At 36.0% G+C, this 26,450-nt stretch overlaps 1 protein-coding gene across 3 annotated transcripts in view; it reads left to right on the top strand.

Annotated features, from left to right (window-relative positions):
- Window positions 1–26,450, top strand: part of NADK2 (NAD kinase 2, mitochondrial) — a 45,696-nt gene that overhangs the window by 1,409 nt on the left and 17,837 nt on the right. For 2 of the 3 annotated variants that reach the window (XM_045079472.1, XM_045079471.1), the window contains exons 2-7: window positions 11,015–11,103; window positions 11,970–12,058; window positions 12,920–13,001; window positions 19,474–19,557; window positions 20,952–21,088; window positions 24,256–24,334. In XM_045079472.1, coding sequence (XP_044935407.1) covers window positions 11,015–11,103; window positions 11,970–12,058; window positions 12,920–13,001; window positions 19,474–19,557; window positions 20,952–21,088; window positions 24,256–24,334 — 560 coding nt within the window. Of the gene's footprint in view, window positions 1–6,763; window positions 6,836–11,014; window positions 11,104–11,969; window positions 12,059–12,919; window positions 13,002–19,473; window positions 19,558–20,951; window positions 21,089–24,255; window positions 24,335–26,450 lie in introns of those variants that run through there. The other variant, XM_004738010.3, reaches the window with a different exon arrangement.

The raw sequence follows: 26,450 nt of genomic DNA, 5'->3' as shown, positions 1-26,450 counted from the left end.
TAGTTGTTGATACCGTGCACCAAAAAGCTTGGAATTACATGCCTATAACCAAATCTTGTAGACTTCTTTACAGGAGTAGGCAGCCTGTTTTAAACTTCTGGTATGGTTTCTAATCTTCAGATTTGTTTGTAATGTTTTGTACAGGTATCAAAATGAGGTTGTAAATCCTGTCTGCTTAAGTACTGAATCTATTTTCAGCATTCTTGATTCTTTAATGAGTTAAATGAGGAGGGCCCCTGCTTTCATTAGATGGAAGTGCTAGGTGCAGGTTTGTTTTCTCTCCTTTAGTGTTTGCAGATGTAGCAATATATAGAAAACAGTTGTGTGATTTAACAAGAGGAGATCAATCACTTTGAACAGGAAGTTGGAGTAGTTTTGACAGGGAGTGAAGTAGGGGATGAGGCAGGGAAGAATGATGTCAGACACAAGCGCATTATTTGTGTTGGGAAAGGTGTGTTCCTTGGATTGTACTCAGTTTTGCAGGATTTTTAGGTTAAAAATTTTAGGTTAGGTGAAAATACATATATAAATGTGTTCTTCATACAATTTTACAGAATCTCTCACAACAGTTTAAATTAGTACACTCCGTTGGCCTGTTTGAGGTGTGGGATTGCGGGTAGGATCTTGGGGTTCTAGGCCCAGTTCTGTGTGGTTAACTTCCTAGGGGCCTAATGTGTGACAACGATACCTTTTTGTAGTACGGTCAGGTTTTCAAAGTGCTTTCCCTAGGTCATTGTGTGATAGTAGGATTGGACTAGATAATCTCCAAGGCCTTTTTTAGTTCTGGTGTTTTGAAACTGTGGGTAACTTTTCAAGGCCTCAAGAAAATGCATGCCCTCTGAATTAGACTTTTGAACTAGATAGCCACTAATTAAAACTTTTTAAAATGTGGGCAAATCAATATGTCTTTAAAAATTGAACTACCTGGTGTATCCACTCTGAGTATCTAAAGAGAAATCTCTAAGGTAAATATTTGTCTTTGGCTAGGCAGTGTTGTTTGGGATAAGAAAACTTTGAGTTAAAACTTTTGTGCTATAGAACACATGGTTTTGTAATTGCAAGGCACATTTCAATTATGTTTTATTGGATTAGCTCCTTACTGATTTGAGTTTGTTTTACCATTTATATTAAAGGCACCGTTCAGAATGGAATAGCATTAGGTTGAGTGCAAGCCAAAGAATACTGAGCTGTGTAAAAGATATTAAGATATATGAATCACCTGAATTGGGTGTGTAAAAGAAAGTGTCCATGTCTCTCTCTTTTTTTTTTTTTTTGTGAGTTTTGGATCTTTTATTTTTTATTTTTATTTTTTTAATTTTTTATTTTTTATAAACATATATTTTTATCCCCAGGGGTACAGGTCTGTGAATCACCAGGTTTACACCCTTCACAGCACTCACCAAAGCACATACCCTCCCCAATGTCCATAATCCCAACCCCTTCTCCCAAACCCCCTCCCCCCACATGTCTCTTACTTTAGTCTCTGGCAGCATACCTCTTAATGTTTGTAGTGTCATGGTAACCTGAATTTTTTGATCAGAGGGTTCTCTTTTGTTGTTGAGGTGGTGATTTTGTTGCAGAATAGGTCTGTGTTAGGTTATTTGTTAAAATGCCAATAAAAGATGAAGGATGGAGTGTCAGTGTAATTTTATACCCTCAACCCTCATAGTTTTCTCACTTTGTAGAAACTTAAGTAGAGGAAATACTTAGTTGTTAGAGCCCGTACAGAGTAGGTTTCTATCTTTCAAAGTTGGTCAAAGTCTGACTTCCAGTTACTCGTTCACATTGGTTGCACTACTTTATTTTTTTAAATCTTGCGATGTTTCCTGTGAATTTCTAGGAAGGTGCCTTCGAAGTTACGTTACCTCTACTGGCTCATTACCTTGCAAGGGCTAATTAAACTATTACTGTGATTTGCTTACATCGTAAGAGATGCAGCTATTCAGAGATATGGAATTTTTTTTTTTAAGATTTTATTTATTTATTTGACAGAGAGAAATCACAAGTAGATGGAGAGGCAGGCAGAGAGAGAGAGAGGGAAGCAGGCTCCCTGCTGAGCAGAGAGCCCTATGCGGGACTCAATCCCAGGACCCCAAGATCATGACCTGAGCCGAAGGCAGCGGCTTAACCCACTGAGCCACCCAGGCACCCTGGAATTTTTATTAATAGGGTCCATGGAACTCAACAAATTAGATCTTTAAGTGAATCAAAGCTGATTGGAAAGGGTTTTGACATTGTAAACATGGCTTATTGGCCAAAGAGTTACGTTTTATTTAAACATAGTATATACCAAATAAAATCGGAACTGTTTCTACTCTTCTCTTCCTTTATCCCTACCCAGAAGCAACCTTCTTTAATGGTTGCCATTTTTAGTTTTTTTAATTTAATTATCTTTATAATGGGATAGAATAATTTCATTTGGCAGTCCCTGTATTACTGGATTAAATTATTCCTAGTTATTGCTTTCTTAGCATACTTAGGAGATGCAGCACCTTGGATTTTATTTACCATGTATCCTGAAAATGATGGTGTAGCTTAGGTTATAATTCTTGGGCAGATACTTTTGCCACATGGTGTGCATTGAGTGTAGTGTATAGGAGTATTTATCAAATTAAAGAATATGATCTGGAGTACTTCCAGGGCTTTCTAACAGAATCCCACTCCTTCAAATCTTTCAGATACAGGCACCAGAGTCCTCTATCTAAAGTGAACATCTGGCCGCTTTATTCCTCTGCTCAGAACTTCTCAAAAGCTCCCTCCCCTTAACCAGTAGAATCAGCTAGGAAATTTGTTAAAATGAGGATGCCTGGGGCGCCTGGGTGGCTCAGTGGGTTAAGCCGCTGCCTTCGGCTCAGGTCGTGATCTCAGGATCCTGGGATCGAGTCCTGCATCGGGCTCTCTGCTTAGCAGGGAGCCTGCTTCCCTCACTCTCTCTTGTCTGCCTCTCTGCCTACTTGTGATCTCTGTCAAATAAATAAATAAAATCTTAAAAAAAAAAAAAATGAGGATGCCTGAACCTCAGCACCACAAGATTCTGATTCAGGTCCTGGAGACTCCAGACTCTGCCATCCTGAACCACACCCTTAAGTTTGCTAGCTCTGTCCAGGGATCTGCATTTTTAACAAGTTCTCCAGGTTTGCAAGTGGTCCCCAGATGACACTTTGAGAAACATTGCTGTATGGGAACCTTTAGGATCCTTACTTAGTACTCCAGATAAGGCCCTTCATGAACTGGCTCCTGTCTACCTCTTGAGCTTCATTTCTGATCAATTTTTGTCCTGAGCTTCATTTTCCATTAATTTCAAACTACTTTTATTTTCATTAGGTGGTGTATTTACTGACCAGTAGTGCATTAAAATGGTTCAGTATGTAAAAGATACAGAAGGGTGTGCATTGAAAAGCCTTTCTCTTATTCTTGCCACTGGGCACAGTTTTTGTCCCTGGAAGTAGCCACTGTTAGCAGTTTCTTGTTTTTCCTTCCAGAAATAATCTATACATACAAATCAGCACAGTGAAATATTTTTCTTTGTCTCATCCTTTTTTACTTAGTGATTATATACTTTTTAAGCTATTCTGCACCTGTTCTTTCTTTAAAATAGTATGTATAGTATTCCGTTGTGTGCATGTCTTAATTTATTTAAATACATTCTATAATGAATAACATTTGTGTTAATTTATTTGCATGTGAATTAAACTTGAAGATAAATATCTAAAGGTAGAATTGTTGGGTCAAAATGCATGTGCATTTGACTTTTTAATAGGTATCACCAAATTGCTTCCCTTGGAAGCTGTACCAGTGTATACCTTCACCAGCAATGGATGAAAGGTGCTTTCCCCCCTCCATAAGCCATTTATCACATTCTGGGTGTCTTACCAGGATGGTCCATGAAAAAATGGTATTTAAGGATGGTTTGATTTGCATCTATTAATGTCTTTACTTTTGCAGCCTCTTTTGCTTTGAATGTTCTTCCTTCCTCTAGCCAGTTCCTCCTTCCTCTAGCCAGTTCCTAGCCTTCCTTTGAGGTCAAGCTCCAGACATTACTTCCACAGGAAGCCTTCCTTGGGAACCTGGCTGTGCTCCTTTCTGCTACCAAGGTTGTGTTAGATGTTCTTTACTGTATCTTCCTAATATTTCCATATTTGAGCTTTCCACCTTTGAGTATAATCTGATTATTTTCTTCTCTAGACTTGAGGACAATGACCTCATCTTATTCATCATCCTCTCTATCTTCCCATCCCCACCAAAAAGGGTTCTGACTTTTTAAAAATGAGTTTTGGCTCTTTTCTCCTGGAGGCTCCAGAGCCTTATTTCCAACTATCGTTCTTCCAGAAGATTTTAGCTGCTGAATGCTTAAGGTTGAGGTTACCAGCACGAGTTGGTACAGGAACAAGGGTTTCATGGTTAAATACGTTTGAGAAACATAAACCTAAACAAGACAGAATTTTTATTTGACCATAGGATTTGGTGGGGGAAGGGGGTGCAGATTAGAAAAATGTGTCAAATTATGTGGAATACATCTTGGAAAATAGAGGCTTATGATATACTCCTTCCATAAATATTTGCAGCTAAATAGGAGACTCCTGAAGATGTAAAAGGATTGAATATTACAGTAGCTGAAATTCTGCCATTAACGTAATCATTGACCAATGTGCTTTAGAGCCCTGATTTTCCCCCTTCACTGTATCAGGATTACCTGGGGGAGATTTTAGAAACCAGGTATATATGGGCAGCCGTGAGCTTGTAAATAACATAATGTCTTACTATATGATCCCTTTTCCTGTATTTTCAATTATATGAATTACATTTTGAGTAAAGTATCGATGCACATTAATATCTTCTCAGCTAGTAAAGTGTAAGTTAACTTTATTTTTCACTATCAGTAATCTTTGTTAATATGTAACAGAAATGTGTATTTCAGAATATCAGCAAGTGTGTGGGTTATTTCTTTCCTTGGCAAAGTTCATTCTATATGATGTAGATTGTGCAGGAAATTCCACCAACCTCTGTAAGACCTTTTCATTCAAGAAGAGGTTAGCTGATTGGTTCTCTTCTTCCTAACTGAAGGTTGGTAGAATTGGGACTTGGGAACAGAATAGTTCTTGATTGGCCTATATAACTTAATCATTAAATTGAGGCTTAGGGCGCTAATGAGTATTTTCAAGCAGAAGTGAAATGTATAGCTAACATAGGAATGTTAGGAGTCTGTAGTGGGCAAGTCCTGAGTTAAGAGCAGGAGATAGGAGTTTTGATCCTGGTACCAGTTTATTAGCTTTATAAACTTGAACAAGTAACCTAACCTCTCTCTATTTATCAGCCTCTTTGACTTTGAAATAGGTATAATAATGTCTGCTTTTCCTTGCTTATATAATTTTTAGGAAGATCAAGTTAATCTATAATTTACATAATTTAGAGCAGCATAATTCTAATTTTTCAGGCACAGTAATGATCATTATGTAAATGCCACTATTATTTACTGAATTAGGTACCTAAAATGGTACTGCTTTGGTCACTTCAAAGTGTTTCCTTTATAAAATAGACCACTAAAAAGGCATGAAGATTTGTTGAATCTAACTCCTGCTTATGTGGTTTTTGTTATTTTTAAGCCAATTTCTTGGAGGAAGTGACAGTCTTGATTTTTTTTTTTTTTTTACTTTCTTTTAAAGTTAATTCACTTTAAGTGCTGTCTAGTATTACATTGTTTGGATAATTAGATTGTTTCCATTTTTTAAATTAGAAAATGCAATTAGAAGTACAAATATGTCCATAAGCATTGAACAGCTCTGTGATTCCCCATGTTCTCAGTGGCACTTGGTAGACTTTTACATTTTTGCCAAAGTGATAAGTGTGAAATGATATCTTTTAAGTTCAGGATATCTTAATTAAATATTAATAAGGAAGAATTTATATGTGAATGGGAGAGAATAGTACTAGCAAGACGGCGGGGGGCACCTGGGTGGCTCAGGGAGTTGAGCTTCTGCCTTCCGCTCGGGTCATGATCTCGGGGTCCTGAGATCAAGTCCCACATCAGGCTCTCTGCTCGGGGTTGGCAGGGGAGCCTGCTTCCTCCTCTCTCTCTCCTTGCCTCTCTGCCTACTTGTGATCTCTCTCTGTCAAATAAAATCTTAAAAAAAAAAAAAAAAGACAGGGGGAAGTTAATTTTTTTGCCAACAAAAAGAACTTAAATGTTTTTGACTCTAATCCACAGTCAGAAAAATTTTATATCATGACTAAGTGCATATACTCATTTGAAATAAAAGATAAAATGAAACAGTTGAACCAGTTAAAATGTAGTAGAGTTTATTTTTTTCTTAGTAATGTGGGTTGTCATCAATAAATTGATGTGACAACCTTTTTAAGGGCAGTTTGGAAATCTTTGTTCATGAATAAGTTTATAGAAGCTAAATAGGTAAGCCGGACCTTATAAGTATTAAATGTCATGTGCAGGAGTTGGCTTTATGTCCTAGTAATTTTCAGTCTATTTTAGCAGGAGAATACAACTATCACTCCTACTCTCTTTCCCCATAAGAGTGGAGTGGAGGGTCAATTTTTCTGAGACTTGAGCATTCTGGAACTAGTATGAAAGCAGCCTCCTGGTGGTGGTTGTTAGGTTGGCAGAATGGGAAATAAAGACTGAAGACTCAGCGGTTCTGGAGGCAGGCTATTTATTGCACGAGACCGGAGAAGAGCTGATGTCCAGAAGCCAAGCGGTGGCAGCATGAATGTGAAGGACGGGTTAGAGAAGCAGTTTACACGTATATTTATTGTACTTTGCCACATGGAGATTGAGTGTGAGGGGAGAATTAAACGGGATACTTGGGTTTATTCTGTTGATTATGTAAGTATTGTTAACTGATATATGGGGGAAGAGCAAATTTGAAGGAGGAATATGTCATCGGATTTGGATGGTTTTGGTGAGAGGTACTTGATCTACTAGTGGGGGGATTTAATGTAGACCTTTGAATTTGAGCCTGTAGCTCAAGAGAATGGCGTAAGCTGACAGTATATATTTCATAGTTACTGGTGCATACTTGGGAGATCAAGTCCCTGGAGTGAGGAAGTAACTCAGGGAAAATTATGTGGGACCAGAGAAGAAAGTTAAAGATGGAACCTTGAACGATCCCAATATATGAGGGAGTAGGTGAACAGAATAAAAAGAGGAATGTAGAAATAGAAAGAGAATGATGGGGAAACTAAAGGTAAGCACCTGAGAGAAAGGAGAGTGAAACTGAAGTGATCCAAGATAGATGCCAAATATACCTCAAGAAATACTTCAGCTTCACTGTAGCAGGCTTGATCATGCTAGGTGGAAGTTTACTTTTTAGCTGTTGACTAGGTGTTACTATTCATTTTAAGGCAATTCTGAATTAACACTCACTGCACCATTTAGGTAAGTGGGTATGCTTTTAAGAGTGCTTAAATTATGCCTTGTGAGTTTATGGACCAAACTGTCATTGTTCCAGAAAGTTTGTGCATTTCTTATGTGTTAAAGACTGATTTCCTTCCCTTATTGAGCTTTCATGTGAATTAGTACCTTGAGTACAAAGTCAGTGGCATTCAACTGACTAGTAAAATAAATCTTAAAAATTTGTATTTTTAATAAATTCAGTTTTGGTCAGTTAAAAATATCTATGATATTTTAATAAAAGTGGTTGGATCATTTAGGAAATAGCCTAACTACCACATCTAACTTTAAGGTCAGCAAATTTTTGTTGGTTAAGTTTCCTCTTTTATTCCTTTCATGCTTTGTTGTATCTTAACTTTGGAGCCACCTAAGGAGAAGTGATGTTGGTTTTTGTAGATTTTGTAGGAGAAACTCTTACTCCTTGAATGAAACTCTTTTTTGCTCTTTCACTGAAGTATGTTGGACTGACATAGAATATGATATGGAAATATGTCGGACTGAAATAGATCTTTTAGATTCACATTGCTTTTTCCAGATATTCTGGTGAATAATCTTATAACTTTGTTTTTAATGCACATCAACAGTCTTTTTTGGGGGGAGGATATTAAAACTGGTGCTAATAGTGGTGGTGTAGCATTGCAGAATTGAGAATGTGTTCTAAATTTCAGTAATTTCTCTGATCTCTTCATCGTAGGACATAAAGAATGTGTTTTTGATTAAAGTATGGTTTTAAATCTTTGAGGTCTTGTTATTTTCGGAGGGATAGCTAGCAATTTTTACCAGCCTTTGAATGAGAAGAGAACTTGAAAAACTGTACGTGCCAGTTGAATAGTGATTTCAGGCTTTGTAATTGATGCTTTCACTAAGGTATTTTATAAAATGCCTTATCTTGTATTTGCCTAGTTTAGCCAGTCCATGTTAATGAAGCTTATTAGCCAACCGTCTATATCTTTAAAGAAAATAATTAATATAAGAACTTGTATTCTCTAAATAAATGTACTGAACATGAGTTGCTAGAGAATTCACAAAAAACAACCTGGGTGGGAACAGAATGAAATGATATTTCTGCCCCAATATTAACTATTCTGATGCTAAATAAATTTTGTATTCAGGCTTGGAAATTTAGGAATTTTAGTGTTGGTAGCAAGACTTATTAAAATCATGGAAAACTTGAAGGTTTTTGTTAGTGCTTCAAAATTATTTTCTCCACAAATTTAAACCCCCTTCACCATCTCAAAGCACAGTTTCTTAACATTCAACTGCTGAGTAATCTTAATTTTCTGGAGTTTGCTGAGAGCCAGGAAGTGAGCACAAAAGCTTCTGAACAACCAAACTAGAATTTACAGTTATCATACATAAGGATTTCTGTCCTGTATTCTTGGGTACATGTTCTATATAATCCAAACAAAATTAGAGGATAAAAATCTGGACAGGAAACTGGGGACCAGCTACTCTTAAGTTCTATTTATAGCAGGTTAGATGCAGTACATTTGTTGAAACTATTTTAATAGCCTTCTTATACATTTGAGTTAGTTCTCATTGTCCTTGCCAGTTTTCAGTGCCCCATTAAATACACTTGATTGAGCTAAATTAATGTTTAAACTAATACAGTAGTAGGCACTCAAATATTTGAATGAATGAATTTTTTTAAATTTCAATTTCTAGCTATGTATTCACTCTTGAAATGGGCTCATGAGAGGTAATTACTGTAATTGTAACAAAATTATATACCATAGTAACTAATCTGTTAGAAAAGTCAGGAGTTTGATACTGAGTATTTAATGAGATTGACTCTCTGCCCACTGCACCAAGAGGGCTGTTGATACTGAGTATTTTAGTTTGAGATTCCAGTTAGATATCCAGAGAAAGATGTCAGATACACTGTTGCATACATTTATTTGGAGCCCTAAAGAGAAGCCAAGTTTAGCAGTTGGGAGTCCTCTGCATACAGATCTCTCACGGAAAGCCTCGAAGCTAGAGATCACCAGGGAGAGAGTAGAGATGAAGAGCATTGTGATCCATATTTACTGAGGAATGGTTAGTACGGTTTTAGTTAATTTGTAATTGGGTAATGGTAGTATAATAATCTGAATGTTAATGCTATGTTCATTTATATTCAGAAATTCTATTCTTAAAATAGTTTTTCAAACCTATTATATGTTGATTTTTTTTTAATTAAATGAAGGATTATCTAATTATGACCTTGGTCACTAGCTTCCCTTTAAAAAATACTTTTGATGTTAGTATGGTCTGTCTAAATATGAATCTTATGTCTAGGTTCCAGAGTGTTGTACAGATTATCAGATCTAATGGATCTTTTTGAGTTAACATCGTGTATTATCAAATAGCCAAATATGTCCTCCCCTCCCTCTTTTGAGGAGCCTACATTTCCCTTTTGATTGTAGAGTAAGGACAAAACTATTTTAAAACTCTTAACCCCATATTCATAAACAAAAGACTAGAAAGATAGATATATCAAAATATTAACATAAATTGTCCTGGGACAATAAGATTATATGTATTTTAAAATTTTCTTTATATATATGTATCTTTGATATTTTGTTAATAATTTTTAAAAGGTAAAATACATATTAAGGATGCTACCTAAAATTTGGTTTTACTTTTAATTGAGTAATCTAAAAGGAATATATTTAAGATTGTATTTTGGACATGTACTTGAAAAACTGATACTGTACCATCAAGAGGCAGAGTATTAAGGGAAGTTGGAGAAGGAAAGAAAATAACATGCTTTTTAATTCTCTCTACCAGACAAATTTCATAGTGGATTAAATGGATATGCACTAAGGATATGTCTAAACTTCTCTCAACATTTTACTTTATGGATTATTTCGTAGACATATACTTTAAAAGGGTGACATTGCAAAAATACACATCAGTGGACTAGGAGAGATAATTCTTGAAGGATATATATCTTCATATCTAAAAGTTACCCAATTTCTGGGAGCTAACCCGGCCTTTGTTTGGATTGTGTGGGGTAAATGCCAAATAGAGTTCATAAATGTGAACAGAAGAGAGCTGCAAATCCAAGTGGAACAAAGGTCATCTAACTGCCTTCTAAAATACTAGTTTATCTTTGGTCTTCAAGTAGCTGCATGTGATGTGTTACAAATTCATTAAAAAAAACACTCAAGGGGCGCCTGGGTGGCTCAGTGGGTTAATGCCTCTGCCTTCAGCTCAGGTCATGATCTCGGGGTCCTGGGATCGAGCCCCGCATCGGGTTCTCTGCTCAGTGGGGAGCCTGCTTCCTCCTCTCTCTCTGCCTGCCTCTCTGCCTACTTGGATCTCTGTCTGTCAAATAAATAAATAAAATCTTAAAAAAAAATTAATTAATTAAAAAACTCAAGTTGAAAAATAAGCAAATTTTGAGATCTTATTAACTACATAATTCAGGAAACTTAATGCTGTATTTAATATTGAAAGCAAATTATGATTTTCTAAAATCAGACTTTTCTAGTTCAGTTTAAACTTGTAGTCATAAAAATGTGCCTTAAAAAAACCCATTATACTTTTTATAGGGCTTTTTAAAGAGATATGTTATAATGTATAATATATGTCATGTAATGTGACAGAATTTGTTTTATCTTGATATAGCTTGCATTGAAAGGCTCTAGCTACAGTGGACTGCTTGAACGACATCATATTCACACCAAAAATGTAGAACATATTCTAGATAGTTTGCGGTAAGTTAATGGGATTGGAGCTTTGGGCATTTGTATTCAGGACTTCCAGTTTTTATTAGCAGATGATCTTGAGATTTTTAGTAAAGATTGCCATTATAAGATCATTTTCAGAAAATTATATTGTGGTTAATGGAGTTGAAATTAGTGTTTTTAAGGAAATTTTTATTGTACTGTGAAAATTGCACAGATTTTCAGTTAATATTTGGTCTGAGAAGTGCCTTTTCTACATAGGTAATTCTGTATCCATTAGGCTTCAACTGTATTTGTAATGTCTTATTAAACTGAATACTGTATTATATGGGTGTTTGTTAAAATATTCTTTGAATGTCTAAAAATTATAGGAACTGTAAATTCAGTTAATGCAGTCAGTGAATAAGTTTATATGTATATAAGAGAATCAGTGTGAGAACATGCAAAATAGAAAGTATTTTGGTCACTGTTTCAGTGTCTGACACTGAATGAATATTTGTTGGTTTAAAATAATGACTTTTTATAATTAAAATGTCTCGAGATACTACACTTCTCGACCATTTGTATTAGTGAATTTTAGCATCAGAGGAATAGAGAAAATGAAATGGAATTCTAATTTATTGATACTGCTTTTGTCAGGGGCAAAACAAGATGTTTTTGAAGCACATAGAGATTTGGGATAGTCATTAACTTTTGGTTTATTCATATGCTTCTTGACCATAGTAAATTGGCTGTTGTAATTAAATAAATGAAAATGAAGTTAACCTTGCAAAACTAAACATAAATTTGTTTTATAAAACAAGCTTGGTTTTTTTACATTATTGTAATAACCTGTCTCTCAAAACATCCTTCATGTTGTTAGTAGACATTATATAACCTTTACTTTTTTATCTTAGGAATGAGGGAATCGAGGTTCGTCTAGTAAAGAGGAGAGAATATGATGAAGAGATTGTTCGATGGGCAGATGCTGTCATAGCTGCAGGAGGTAAGAGTTTTACAGAGGTAAAGATGTAATACGGAAATGCTCTTTACTATGCATTTCCAGACACCCTGTGGTCTAGCTGTAATGAAGTCTTCTGATTCCTACCACAAGATGCATTTTGGAATTTTTAGGATAAGATTTAGAATATCTGATATATAAAACATTTCACTTTTGTAGTGAATGATGTTATTGTGAGGTTCTGTGTCTGTTTCTCTGTGTATATTTAAAGTGTGCATTTGACTTCAAATAGGATTCAAAAGATGAGTTGTAACTGTATTTTGGTTTAGTTATACCAGCCTTAAAAGATGAAATTGTTTAAGAGTTCAATGAGATAAATTCCATCCCACTCTGACTCCAATATACTTACAGCTATCTTTCCTGAACTTTATTATCAAGTGGGCATTGTTGCCAGAGCTTTAAATTGATAGCATTTGTTAGAAAAATCTACACTGGACACTTTGTCGGATGTATTCTCTTTAAAATAATGTCTGAATTTGGACTGATGTTATGGCAGAAGGAAGGAGATTTGGTTAGTAGAATGATAAGGACTGGAGCAGTGGTTCCCAGCTGGGAGCTACTATGGGGCTTCCAGAAGGTAGAGACCATGGATATGGCTAAACATCCTGTAATGCACAGGACCGCTCCCCCCACCGCCCCAACAAAGAACTATCTGGCCTAAAATGTCAGTCTTGCCGCTGTTGAGAAATTCTGGATTAGGGATAGTGGGTAGAAAGGAAGTAGAATGGACTGTGGTGGTCAGCAGGGTGGAGTAGGAGTGTGATTGTTAAAGCAAAAGGACTTGTGTTCAAAATGATGCTAAAAACCAGATTTGTTACAAAACTGGTTATGTTTTATGTCCTTTAGGTGACGGCACGATGCTTCTGGCAGCAAGTAAAGTCTTGGATAGACTTAAACCAGTTATTGGAGTAAACACTGATCCAGAACGGTAAGGAAAAACATGGTATTTTAGTTTGCTGTGTATGTTATACATACAGTTCTTTGCTTTGCATACTATCTATTTCTGATAAATCTTAACTCTGAGGAGCTCTTTTATTTTCTGCACCATGGTCACATCGCTGTGCTTTGTTGCTATAGGGAGCTTACTGTGGTGTGTGATGATTAAGTGGAAGGATCACTGCTCCTGGTTATGAGTGTTAGAACTGTGTACCAGAAACATTTTGGAGATGAAATTCAGGCATGTACAGTTAATTTCTACTGTTAGTAGAATTTTCTTCTATGTGGTGGTTTTCAAGGCCCTACCTCTCGTGTATAGCTCAGGCATGAGAAATATAAATGCATTTACTACCATTGGTGGTAGAAAATTATGACATGGGATGAGGAGTCTTCATATTGGACTTCCCAGGTAGTCTGGGAGTAGTACCTTTTGGCAGAATAGAGCTGAGCCCTTGACCTAGTTGGATATTGGTGACCTTTGGTATCGCTGAAAAGGGATGACTTAATGTCCCATTTTCTGCCCTTCCTTATGTCTCTCATCTACTTTCCTGGTTATGCCTTTGCTGATTTTTCTGGGTGACTGCATTGTGTTAATGAATAGACCAAATCCTGTCACCACTTCTTTCTTTTCTTTCCTCAGCTTCACTGACATTTAGCATCATTCTTTTCCAGCCACCTGCAGCCATGACTATACCTGGACTTCATGATCATTTAGAGTTACCCTGTAGCTTAAATCTTAATTCCACTCTGACCACAGCCTCCTGTCTTTAACAATAGTCTTATTCCCTCAATCCTACTAAATCTGCCCTTTGGTTTTTAGTGTGTTAAGCCCCTCTATTTTCTTAGCTTTCCCTCACTTCATTCACATTCTTTTTTTTTTTTTTTTTTTAAAGATTTTATTTATTTGACAGACAGAGATCACAAGTAGGCAGAGAGGCAGGCAGAGAGAGAGAGAGGGAAGCAGGCTTCCTGCGGAGCAGGGAGCCCAATGCGGGGCTCGATCCCAGGACCCTGAGATCATGACCCAAGCCGAAGGCAGCATCCCAAACCACTGAGCCACCCAGGCACCCCACTTCATTCACATTCTTAACAAAATTCTCCTTCCTTCCTTCCTTCCTTCCTTCCTTCCTTTGTCTCTGTCTCCCTCCTTTCCTTTTCCCTTTCCTTTTCCTTTTGGGTGGAGGGAGTGCACATGTAATGTGGGGAAGGGGGTAGAGAGGGAGAGAGAGAATCATAAGTAGGCTCCATGCCTAATGTGGAGCCCATGAGGGGCTTGATCTCACAGCCCTGAGACAAAATCAAGGATTGGAAGCTTAACCAGCTGAGCCACTCGGGTGCCCCTCTTGACAAACCTCTTAAACATTTTGTACCACTGTCTTTCTGTTCAGTCCTGCATCAGGCTATGATCCTTTTTATTCCTTCTTCAGCACTGCTGAGGCCATCTGGGCCTGGGGGAGTAGAAACTTAAGCTTGGTGACTTATTTGGGCCCAAATTTACTTCCAGTTTTTTATTTCTAGCACTTAGAACTGGACCCTCAGAGTTGTTCAAAAAACCTTTCTGTGTGGCTCAGGTCTTCCTCTCTTCTTCCCCGTGCTCTGCAGTAGCTACTTCAAGGTTACTGAACTATATGCTTCTTGCCTTCCTTACCCTTTATCCTTCAGCATTAGTCTTCTCTTACCTCATAAAGGAAATAGAAATCATTGGACTTTTCAACTTTTTCCTGGCTTCGGAACAAAATCTTTTTCTGTTATTTGTTCCCTTTCTTCCCCTCTCTCCAGCATGCTTCTTCTGAGTCTAAAAACTTGGTCAAGACTATACTCTTTTAAGAAAATGTAATCACTGCTTTACCCTGTGTCTCTCTCTTGGTTATTATTCTTTTTCTTCCTCTTTACCTCCAAGCTTGGTATCTCCACTTCCTTACTTAAGTTACTGTTTGGTCAGCTTTTCCATCTTTTCTGGTTTGCCTCCAGCCAGTTCATTGACATTCTTTTTGCCTTACCAGTGATGTCCTGGTTACTGAAGTTACTGAACATTTCAGTCCTTCTCTTACTTGATTTCTGGGGAAATTTTTGCTCCTTTGTTGCATCTGTAATTCTTTGGCATTTATGACACACACACTCCCCCCCCCCCCCCCCCCAATCTTGGTGACTACTACTTTGTCTCTTTTGGAGGATGTTATATTTAAGTCGCTGCTTAAATAATGGTGTCTTCACTTCTGGGCCTTCTTTTTCTTTAACTTTTTAAACGATCTCCAGTGTAACTCATTAATATCTATAGTTGAACTTAAATCCTGGTGACTCCAAAGTATTTATAGCCAGCATGGATCTTGCTTCCACTCTTATCCTTATTTATATTCTCCCCACTGCAGCCAGAGTGATCATTTTATGAAAGTTTGATAATATTAAGTGACTTCTGTGCTCAGAATCTTATGGTGGCTCCCCATCGAACCCAGGATAAAAATCTAATTTAAGATTTTTACCTAATCTATCTTATCTAATTTAAAATCTAATTTACTCTGACTTGGGGGTGGGGGGACCCATTCACCCTGATTTGCCAAGAACTTTCCTAGTTTTGGCACTGAAAGTTCCATGTCCTGGAAAAATTGTCAGTCCTAAGCAAACTGGGACAGTTCGTCACATTAGCTATGGCATACAAGACACTACATTTTCTGGTTCCTGATTATTCTCTGTCCTTTCTCCTGTTATTTTTCTCTTTCTTCATGCTATTCTAGCCATACTGTCCTCTACTTGAAAGTATCCAGTGGCATTAAAAATGTAACAAGTCTGGCTGGCTCTGTCTTAGAGCATGGGACCCTGAATCTCCAGGTCATGAGTTTAAGTATTATGTTGGGCATGAAGCCTACTTAAAAAAAAAAAAAGCGGGGTGGGGGTGCGCACCTGGGTGGCTCAGTGGGTTAAAGCCTCTGCCTTCAGCTCAGGTCATGGTCCCAGGGTTCTGGGATTGAGCCCCGTGTCGGGCTCTCTGCTTAGTAGGAAGCCTGCTTTGTCCTCCTCTCTCTCTGCCTGCCTCTCTGCTTACTTGTGATCTCTGTCTGTCAAATAAATAAATAAAAGCTTTAAAAAAAAAATAGGCAACATGTCTGCAAGTGAACCTGTTTCCCTAGCCTTCCCCTACCATACTTGATGACTGAAATCGTAACCTGTGCTGAAGCTGGGACCACCCTGTATCACAGTGGTCTGTGGGTCTAGTGTTGCGTTCTTGGGATCTTAGCTTTGAGTCCATCTCTTGCCATCCTCACTGCTAACTGAGCATAGGCCTTCATAACTGGTTGTTGAAATTACTGCAACAGCTTCCAGTCTTGCTTATTCCAACCCATCAATTATACTCATGTTCTTTCCAAAGTACAAATCTGATTGTATCTACTTCTAAATTAAAATCTTCTAGGGTTTTCCTATGATCTTCAGAATACATTGAAAATGCCTTAGTGCTTTTTTAGTTTCACTGAGCCTCTTTTACTTGTGGGTACTCTACTTTCAGAAAAAATTACTGAAGTTCTAGGAACTCCCTGCGATTCTTCTTATGGCTGCTTTTTATTTTTTGTTTTTTGTTTTTTTAATTGCATTTTTTGCCCAGTTTTGTTGAGCTGTAACTGACAGACTGCATATATTTAAGGTGTGCTGCAGAATAACATAATGTGAAATGATTACCACAGTAAACTTAGTTAACATTTATCATCTCCTGTAGATATGAAAGAAAGGTGCTTTTTCTTTTTTTCTGATAAGCACTCTTAGGATCTACTCTTTATAACTCAAATATACAGCAGAAGGAACTATAATTCTTTTGTTGTGTTGCTACATCTCCAGTGTTTGTTTATCTTATAATTAGAAGTTTTTACCTTTGACCACCTTCATTCACCCACTTCCTCCATCACCCACTTAAGTGCACATGTCAAGTATGAGCATCTGCTAGCACCATGGGTGAGGCTTTTCCTCTGGTGAGGAGGTTCGTTGGTACTTAAAACAGGAGGATGTGAAAGAGTATGTGAAAGAGTTCTCCAGAAGGTGTATACTGTTTTCATGCCCTTACACATGCCGCTGCTTTCTTTTTGCCTGGGGTGCCCTCCTACCACTTCCTCGGTGGTTCGGTTGTGTGATTGTTCACTGGAGACTGGTGCCTCTCCTGGACTCTAATTCTCTGCAGAGAGCACATTATTTTCTGCTTGGTTGTTGTCTCTTCCATTAGACTCTAAATGTCTGAGTATAGGATTGTATTTTAATTCCTCTGTCACTGTTACAGTATTATACATAGTTCATAAACAATAAACCTTTGAAATGAATGATTAAATGATCTTAGGGAGTAGGGCTAGGACCTCAACCTATTGCCTTTGGTGTTGATTCATTTATATTTTGGAACTTCTGAATGGCATATTTTTATATCATTAAGAAATTCTTTAGTGATCACATTTTATACAATTTGTTGAAATATATTTTCCTTCAAAAAGCTGGCTTAATACTCATATAAGCATGTGGGAATTTTGAAACTGGTAAGCAGGCAGTACTGCTTCTCCATTTTCTACCTAGAATAATAGGCTTTAGAAGTTCTTTGGTTTCTCATCTTTTCTCAGGCCAACAATGTATTAAGCCTCCTAGCTCGTTTGGTAATTCAGGTTGCCTGACTTCTTTTTCTTAAGTACTCTGGTACTCACAAGCCTTAAATAAGCCCAGAAGTTAATGTTCAACTTAAATTTCCTCTCCTCTGTATTAGTTATCAAATGCTGCATGACAAATCAGACCAGAACTTGGAGGCTTATACAGTAGTAATCATTTATTATTGCTCATGGTTTCTGTGTATCTGGAATTCAAGAGCTTGTCTGGGTGGTTTGGCTTGAGCTTTCTTATGAGGTTATGGTCAGCAGGGGCTGCAGGCACCTGAAGACTTGACTTGGGCTGGAGGATCCCCTTCTAAGATGGTTCACTTACATGGACTCATCTAAATTAAATATATAACTTTGGTTTGTCTTGTTTGTATTCTGCTTTCAGTTTATTGAGCCCAATAAATAATTATGACACTTGAATGCTTAATAATTAAAGTGGGATAGAAGGCATGTGGAACTAGCCTGCAAGGTAGCTGCCCAGCATTCACACCTTTATGTGGTTCTCTCCCTGCTTCTGTATTCAATCAGGGCTGGCCTGTGTGACCAGTGGAATATGGTATGAAAGTGTGTGGATTCCAAGGCCAGGTCATAAGTGGTATTACAGCTTCTGTATTAGTCTCTTGGATTGCTCATTCTGGGGTAAGTCAGCCAGCATGATGTGAGGATACTCCAGCAGCCCTGTGGAGAGGCTCTCATGGGGAAGAATTGAGGCCTCTTGCCAGTAGTTCGCACCAATTTGCCAGCCACGTGAGTGAGCCACATTGAAAGTGAATCCTCCAGGCCAACTCAGGCCTTCAGCTGCTGACGGCCCTGGCTGATATCGGACTACAATCTCATGAGCCATTGTTCTCTGTCCCAGGTGTTGTAGACTGGTTGACCCTAGCAGGTACTGTTCTAGCAAATGGCTACTGATACCCTCTGTACATTTAGCACTGTGTAAAAGTGTTGCAGTGACTATGAAAATTTAAAAACTTAGGGCCTAGTCTGAATTTCAGTGTTGATCCTCACAGATTAAAAAAAAATTGATTTGTCACAACTTTGTAAAAGCCTTTTTTTCTGCTCTTTACGCTTATAATGTACAGCGATTAAGAGTTTGTTTTGCCAAGTCTCCTCAACCTTTATTTCAAGATTAATGCATCATGTGAATGATGTTTGAACTTTCTGGATGCTGTTCCTCATGTTAGGTGCCACGTTTGCTCATCTTCCTGTATTAACTAAAGGCAATGTTAACACTGTCATTTGTACTTTTTAAAAAAAATATTTGTCTTCTATGTCAAGCTCTTCACTCCCTGGAGGAAGTTTACCCTCATATATTTGAGTAAATGAAGGATTGGAATCGATTAGCTTTATGATTCTTCTTCATGACTCAGTATCTTAAATGATATTGAAAAGGGATTTATGGTTCACTTTCACAGATAGTGTGATTCCTCAGAATAACCTTTTGAGATTAGTGGTTTTATCTCTTTTAGAGATGAGAAAGCAGATGCTAAAGTGACTTGCCCAAAGTTTATAGTTAAATAATTTAAAGGTAGGGTGCAAATACCACCATACCATTACATAATTTTGTAGGGTGATCAGTTGCTGGCAAATGTGGTGTTATTTTTAGTTTCACTGTGATGTGGAAACTTCAGTAGTGTGTATTATAGCATTGAAGATGGATGTAAAACCACTCTTTCTATTTGGTCTTTTTGTCTTACTGAAAGTACAGAAAGTTTCATGGCCAAAAAAATTGAAGTATGGAACAGAAATGTATAAAATTTCATGTCTGGTTTTTGTAGTTTAGTGATACATTTTGAATTAAGTTTTTCTTTCTTTCCTTTTCTTTATACCACTACAAATCTCTTAAAGGTCTGAGGGTCATTTATGTCTTCCTGTTCGATATACACATTCCTTCCCAGAAGCCTTACAGAAGTTCTATCGTGGTGAGTTCAGGTAGGAATTTCTTACAGTTGTTTTATAAATATCTTCATGTGCCACTAGAAATGCTTTTGAACAGAACAAGTTAGATAATATTTGGCTTAGTGCATAATTCTGTATTGTTCTTTATGGCTACTGTTATTGGCTTAGTCACACAAACCTCTAGCTTTCTTCTAGTCCAACTGGAACTATGTAGAGAAACGCTGACAAAAATCACTTGGCCTGTAACCCAACTGCAAGTGGAGGGGTTTTCTCCATCAGTGAGATTAGAGGCCGTGTTTCTGTTTTCTTAATGTTGTTACATGTTCTTAGCAGTTTGGTACAAGGGTAGTTATGCTACTGGCTAAAACTAAGTGTTCAAATTCTCGGAGATTTTATATTTTTAACCTCCCTCTTCTATCCAGAATGGCGGAGGGTTGGATTTACTCCACCATTCTGAGGTTCCTGGGATGTTTATTAAGTGTTTCTCAGGTAGGGGGATGTTTTAGCATACTTCTCTAACGTAATTTGTTCAGTGGTCAGGCTATCCTGAAAACAGAAGCGTGGGGGGAGGAGCCGAGATGGGATTGGTGAGATTGTAGTGGAGAGTACCAAGTTGGACGACTTTTTATTTCCTGACTTGGACTAGATTTTTACTGTTTGAGAAAGCGCTTTGTCTGCTTTTTTTTAAATTTTTTTTTTAATTGTATGAAATTTTGATTTCTGGAATCACTAGTAATGATTCTAGTTTCTGATCATTTCAAAAGTTTGGCACCTCTACAAATGTCCAGTTTATAGCTACCAATTGGGAGTATATTTTTATATACTAATCTAGCAGAATCTGTCCCACTGGCTTTTTGATAAATCAGTTTTTGGTTTTGAAATCAATTATACTTAATTTTTTTCCTGCTCTCAAAAATGTCTTAAGTTTGAGGTGTAATCTTAAATGTTATAAAATTTGTCATTGATTTCTTTTTTATTGTAAAAAGAATCATTGTAGAACTTTCGGAGAGAGTTTTGTCTGACCATCTTAACACAATAAATGTTTTAATCTCAGAGTGGTTTTCTACTTGTTTTTTGTTTTGTTTTGTTTTTGCATGTTATAATTTTGTATGAGTGAAACACAGCTGTATCTAACTCAGTACCTTAGATTTAATGGATACTTAATAAGGATACTTAATTTGATTTTAATTCAAGTTATGTGAGAGATTTTGTACAAATATATGAGATATTTGTATTATTTTTGAAAAGAGAACTAAATCTCTGAATTTGTCTTTGAGGAGGAACCTTTGGATTTTAGGTGTTTCTGGTATAATTTGTTCGTGGAATAATAGGTTTTTAACATGATTTTCTTAATTTGGTGAAATTATAATGCCTCATCCTAAGCTTACTTTATCTTAACATCTTTGGTTTTCCTTCATTCTTCTAAGGTGGTTATGGAGGCAGCGAATCAGGTTGTACCTTGAAGGGACTGGCATAAACCCTGTTCCTGTGGACCTTCATGAACAGCAGTTAAGTTTCAATCAACATAGCAGAGCCTTCAACATTGAAAGAGTTCATGATGAAAGTAAGTTGATTGGGAATTAGATATGTTTGGGCAATATTTAACTTCTTGTTCCTTTTTTTTTTTTTTTTAAGATTTTATTTATTTATTTGAGAGAGAGACAGTGAGAGAGAGAGCATGAGTGAGGAGAAGGTCAGAGGGAGAAGCAGACTCCCCATGGAGCTGGGAGCCCGATGCGGGACTCGATCCCAGGATTCCGGGATCATGACCTGAGCCAAAGGCAGTCGTCCAACCAACTGAGCCACCCAGGCGTCCCTTCTTGTTCCTTTTGACTTCTAATTTCTAGAAGTAATAATTTGTAATTAACTTATTTCAGGATTTTAGTACTACTGACGACATTTAAGAAAATACAGTCAACTACTTTATGTGTAAAATGTAATATGACTAGATACAGAAATAAGAAGTAAGTGTATTTCCAGAAGAAATGTTTTCTAGGATGGGTTTGAAAACTTGCTGATTGTGAAAGAAATTATAAAATGTCTAAGAATAGTTGATACTTAAGGAAAGGTTCTTGGCATTAATCTTTAAAATGTCAAAAAGAAAAAAGAGCAGTAGAAATAAATGACCTAATCTATAGATTTCTTAATAATTATATGTTTGTATAGTCATATTTAAATATATCTACCATATCCGCACCTGGGTGGCTCAGTCGGTTGGGTGGCTGCCTTCAACTCGGGTCATGATCTCTGGGTCCTGGGACTGAGTCTCACATTGGGCTTCCTGCTCAGCAAGGAGCCTGCTTTTCCCTCTCCCTGTGCTCTGCCTATTTACATGCTCTCTTTGTCAAATAAATAAATAAAATCTTAAAATCAATTAGTCGATCTATCGTAGTTGTTGATTTAAACATTTTTGTTGGGAAATTTTGCATTGTAGCCTTAAGATTTGTGTTTCAGACATCTCTGTAAGCTGCTAAGATAATATTAGTATAAGGTGATAATGCAGTTTTTTGTTTTTTTTTTTAAATGTTAAGGTGAATTCTCAGTTTTCTGGATTGTAATGTAGCTATATTGTCCTGCTTTTTCCAGTAATTTTAAGACTTTCATGATACAGGAAGACCCCAAGAGATAAATATCTGTGGACTGTATAAAAAGATACTTTTTTTCCTCCTGTGTTTCATTTCTTGGCTAAACTTATCGGGAAAAGCTACCTTTACAAACCTACTTTGTTTCTGTCTTGTCTCATTATTTTCAGAGTTTTTCATGGTGATATATAGCATTATAAGTTTGGGCTATTCTTTAATTATGGGTCCATGTCATGTTTTAAGGATTTTAAAATTTTAGTTGGAAATCTTACTTTATTCCTAGCCAAAAGAATTTATTGCTATCACCGGAGACATTCAAGATTGGCTCTGAAATTCAGCGGCTTTATAAGAAAGCTATGGATTGGTCTTTAGAGATTCATTGCTTAGATTCCTGTCTCAGATTTACTGTTAGTTTTACAAACTAAGTTTATATATATATATATATATATATAAATATATATAAATATAAATATATATTTTTATATAAATATATATAAATATAAATATATATAAATATATATGTTTATATTTATATATATTTATATAAAAATATATATTTATATTTATATATTATATATATATAATATACTTAATATATATATATATTTCACATAGTTATTAACTAAGTAAGAAATAAAATCACATAGTTATTAACTAAATAACATCCAGGATGTTTACATCTGATTAATGGCATTTCTAGAAAAGGAGAAAATGTTCAAAAAAATAATAGAAATTTTTCAAAATGTAGGCACCATTCTTTGAATTGTAAGGACCCACAAATACTTAGCATAACTAATGGTAAAAGATTTCATACCAAGTATGTCAGAATACTAAGGATAAAATAAAGTTCCTGTAATTTCCAGAGAGGAAGTGGTGGTGGTGATTGTGGCCATTATTTTATACAGGAAGAATCTGGAATCAATAGTTTCTGATTTCTCAGTAGTAACACTGGAAATTACTATGCTTATTGTAATATTTTTGTTAGTAACAATTATATGATATTTACGTTGTCTAGACACTACTTTAGAGGGCTTTTTTGTGAGCGTGTTTTTGTTTTTTGATAGCTTTATTTTGTGAGAAAAAATTTAGGAAGATTTCAAGGTATATCTCATTTTTTTCTATTTAAATTCTCATCACAGTGGTAGGAAACATTTATTAGGAAGCTACCATTTGGAATTTTGGAATAGAGGAGTGGGTATGATATTAATATGTCACTGTGTTTGATCCCTGATTTAGCTTTCTAATTTAGAACAAAAGATTATAGAAAAAACCAGTTTATTGTTTTTTTTTTAACTTTTCAGCTTAAAAATAGATATTGGACTGTATTTGTGTACAAGTTAGTGAGGAATACATTTTTATTACCTGTATACTTTCAAGGGAAGGTAGGTTTGGTTATTTTTAAATTTTCATCACAAACCAGTAACTAGATAGAGCAGTATTCCTCCAGTACTACTACTGCTAAAAATGCTCTTGAAGTTTTCTATTTGAGGAAAAAAAAATCTGATCTCTAATGTATAACCAATTTGATTTCTAATATAACCATGCATGTAATTTGCTCCTTAAATCCAAAGTGGCTCCTGTGGAAGGAAGTACTTGATTATTTCCATATCTAAAGCTCTCAGAGGAAAATTAAGTGTGACAACAAGAATCTTATGAGATGGATAAGTGTATTTCGTCACTCTTAAAAAATTGTTTCAAGAAGAATTAAGGTTTATTTTGACCTGCTCCGTTTCCGACCTGGGCCGGTTCACCCCTCCTTAGGCAACCTGGTGGCCCCCCGCTCCCGGGAGGTCACCATATTGATGCCGAACTTAGTGCGGACACCGATCGGCATAGCGCACTACAGCCCAGAACTCCTGGGCTCAAGCGATCCTCCTGCCTCAGCCTCCCGAGTAGCTGGGACTACAGGCCCGCGCCACCGTGCCCGGCAAATTAAGGTTTATTTTGGAGAGAGAGGCTTCATTGTAGGTATGTTAGGTGATTTTGAGGTTCCTTATGAACACTCTAAGTACGATTTAACTTATTTGTTAGTAATGTTAAAGTATGGATTCTGTTGAAACAAAAGTATGAATATATTAATGTTTTATAAAATCTTAAGTCTTAACATTTCTGAAATTTTAACAAGTTGCTTTTCTTTTCATTACTACAGGACCTGAGGCTTCAGGACCCCAGCTTTTGCCAGTGAGGGCACTAAATGAAGTCTTCATTGGGGAGAGTCTATCATCCAGGTACTTTTACTTTTAAATCTGTCTTCTTGAGTTTGGAATTTCATGTTTTAGTATTTTTTAGATATTTATTTGATCTCTACACCCTAAACATTGTGAATAATTAATATGGTGTAAGTGATAGAAATGAATTATTTAATGAAATTTTCCAAAACTTTCTCACACATTTATAATACATGTTAAGAGGAAAGATGGTTCTATGAGCAAAAAAGTTTGTGAAACCCTAGGTTTAAGTTATTCAGGTTCCATTACTATAGAGCCTTTAATCTGTCATATAAGTGCTTTATAAATGTTTAAGAGAATGGTATACATTTGCAGTTGTTATAGAACTTTTATAAACAGTCCATATTAAAACTTCCCAACTACTTATCTTAATATACCTTAAGGCTGATTTGCTTATTTATCTAGGGTCCACTTAAGGATTATGCATTTTGTTTGGCCATCATGGCTCTTTATAATTAAGAATTGTTCCTCAGTCCCACCTCTGTTTTGTCATTTCTGGTATTAATATTTTTGTATAGTCTAAGCCATTTGGTTTGAAAAAATCCCTTGTTTTAGATATGTAGGATTTTTCTCTCTCTGCATGATAAGATTGAGACTAAACACTTTTGGCAGAATACCGCTTGGTGTTAATTATATACTATATGCAACATCATAAGCCAAGTGTATTGACAGTGTAAGATTTGTAACCATTATTATCAAGACTAAGGTTAATAAAGTTTTTCATTAGGACTATAAAATTATGGTATGAGTTTATTACTGATGAAATCTGTTTTGTGGGTGTTGAATATAATTTGACTAAAATGGTCAGCAGAATTTTTTTCAAAAACTTTAGTATGATATTAGTTACCAGTTATAAAATGGCAGCCATAATGTAAAGCTAATTAAACTCTTGGTTGCCATTTAGAACTTGCCTTCTCATTTTTGGAGATATAAGTAAGTTAGGGGTAGAAAATGAGAGCTGAGTCTCCGTCCCACGTTGCTGCTATCAGAACCGTGTGACCCTCTTGAAGGTCATGTAGCTGATTCCCTAGTTTACTGAGAGTTCCATATATTCTGAAATTCTGTTTGTTGACCTGTCTTTTCATAAGAAGTTTAATTATGATGAGAAATATTTGTCTTAATTAAAAAAGATATCCATGTTTTAGCCAATGACTCAGTACTGAAAACAGTACACCAAGGCTTGATTCAGTAGAATGCTTTGAATTATTTTTTAGTTGTAATTATTTTGATTATTGTAATATTAAAATTATTGTGTATCTGCTACATGCTGTATGCAAGTCACTAGGGATATAAAGAAAGATAAAGGTAGTAGTAGCATCTTATTTTTTGGGAGGGTAATAAAATACATAATTTTTAGAAGTATTTAAAAGTAAAATCCTTTGAAGGAATCAAAAATATATTCTTTAAAGTACATAAAGTATAAATACATTTAACAATAGTAAGACTCATGCTATACATAAAATTTTTCTTTTGCTCAGTATCAAATTTGAAGCAATATGGAAATGAATAATGGATAATTTTGTGACAGAAGGCAGGAATAATTTGTGATATAATCTAATCATGGTTACTAAAAACATAAGGCAGAGAGCAACAACTTTAAATGAAATTGAAGAATGTCTACATTAAAGGACAAATGAAATCTTGCCACTTTTAACAGCATGGATAGACCTAATGGTATTACACTAAGTGAAATAAGTCAAAGATAGTTACCATGTGATTTCACTTATTTGTGGATTTTAAGAAAATAAAACAAATAGAAAAAAGAGAAAAAAGCAGACTTAAATATAGAGAACAAATTGGTGGTTGCCAGAGGGGGCTGGGAGTTGCGCTAAGAGTGTACTTACCTTGATAAGCACTGAGGAGTGTGTACAATTGTTGAGTTACTATGTTGTATACCTGAAACTAATAGAACACTATGTTAATTAAACTTGAATAAAAAATAAAATGACAAAGGTAAAAATGTTTTGTGATTTTTATGCTGATTCTAGAGAAGCCATTTAATGGCTTATGTTAATTCTTCATCTATTTTAAAGGTTATAAACTTCTAAGAGCTTCTACTAGTGTTGCTTTGTAATTTGTACTTACTAAAAATCAAATAACTTATAAAAGGAGGAAA

This window comes from Mustela putorius, unplaced genomic scaffold (assembly GCF_011764305.1).
Source record: "Mustela putorius furo isolate JIRA1106 unplaced genomic scaffold, ASM1176430v1.1 tig00000407_pilon_pilon_pilon, whole genome shotgun sequence".
Taxonomy (NCBI): domain Eukaryota; kingdom Metazoa; phylum Chordata; class Mammalia; order Carnivora; family Mustelidae; genus Mustela; species Mustela putorius.
This window is presented reverse-complemented; position numbering and strand designations above follow the sequence as displayed.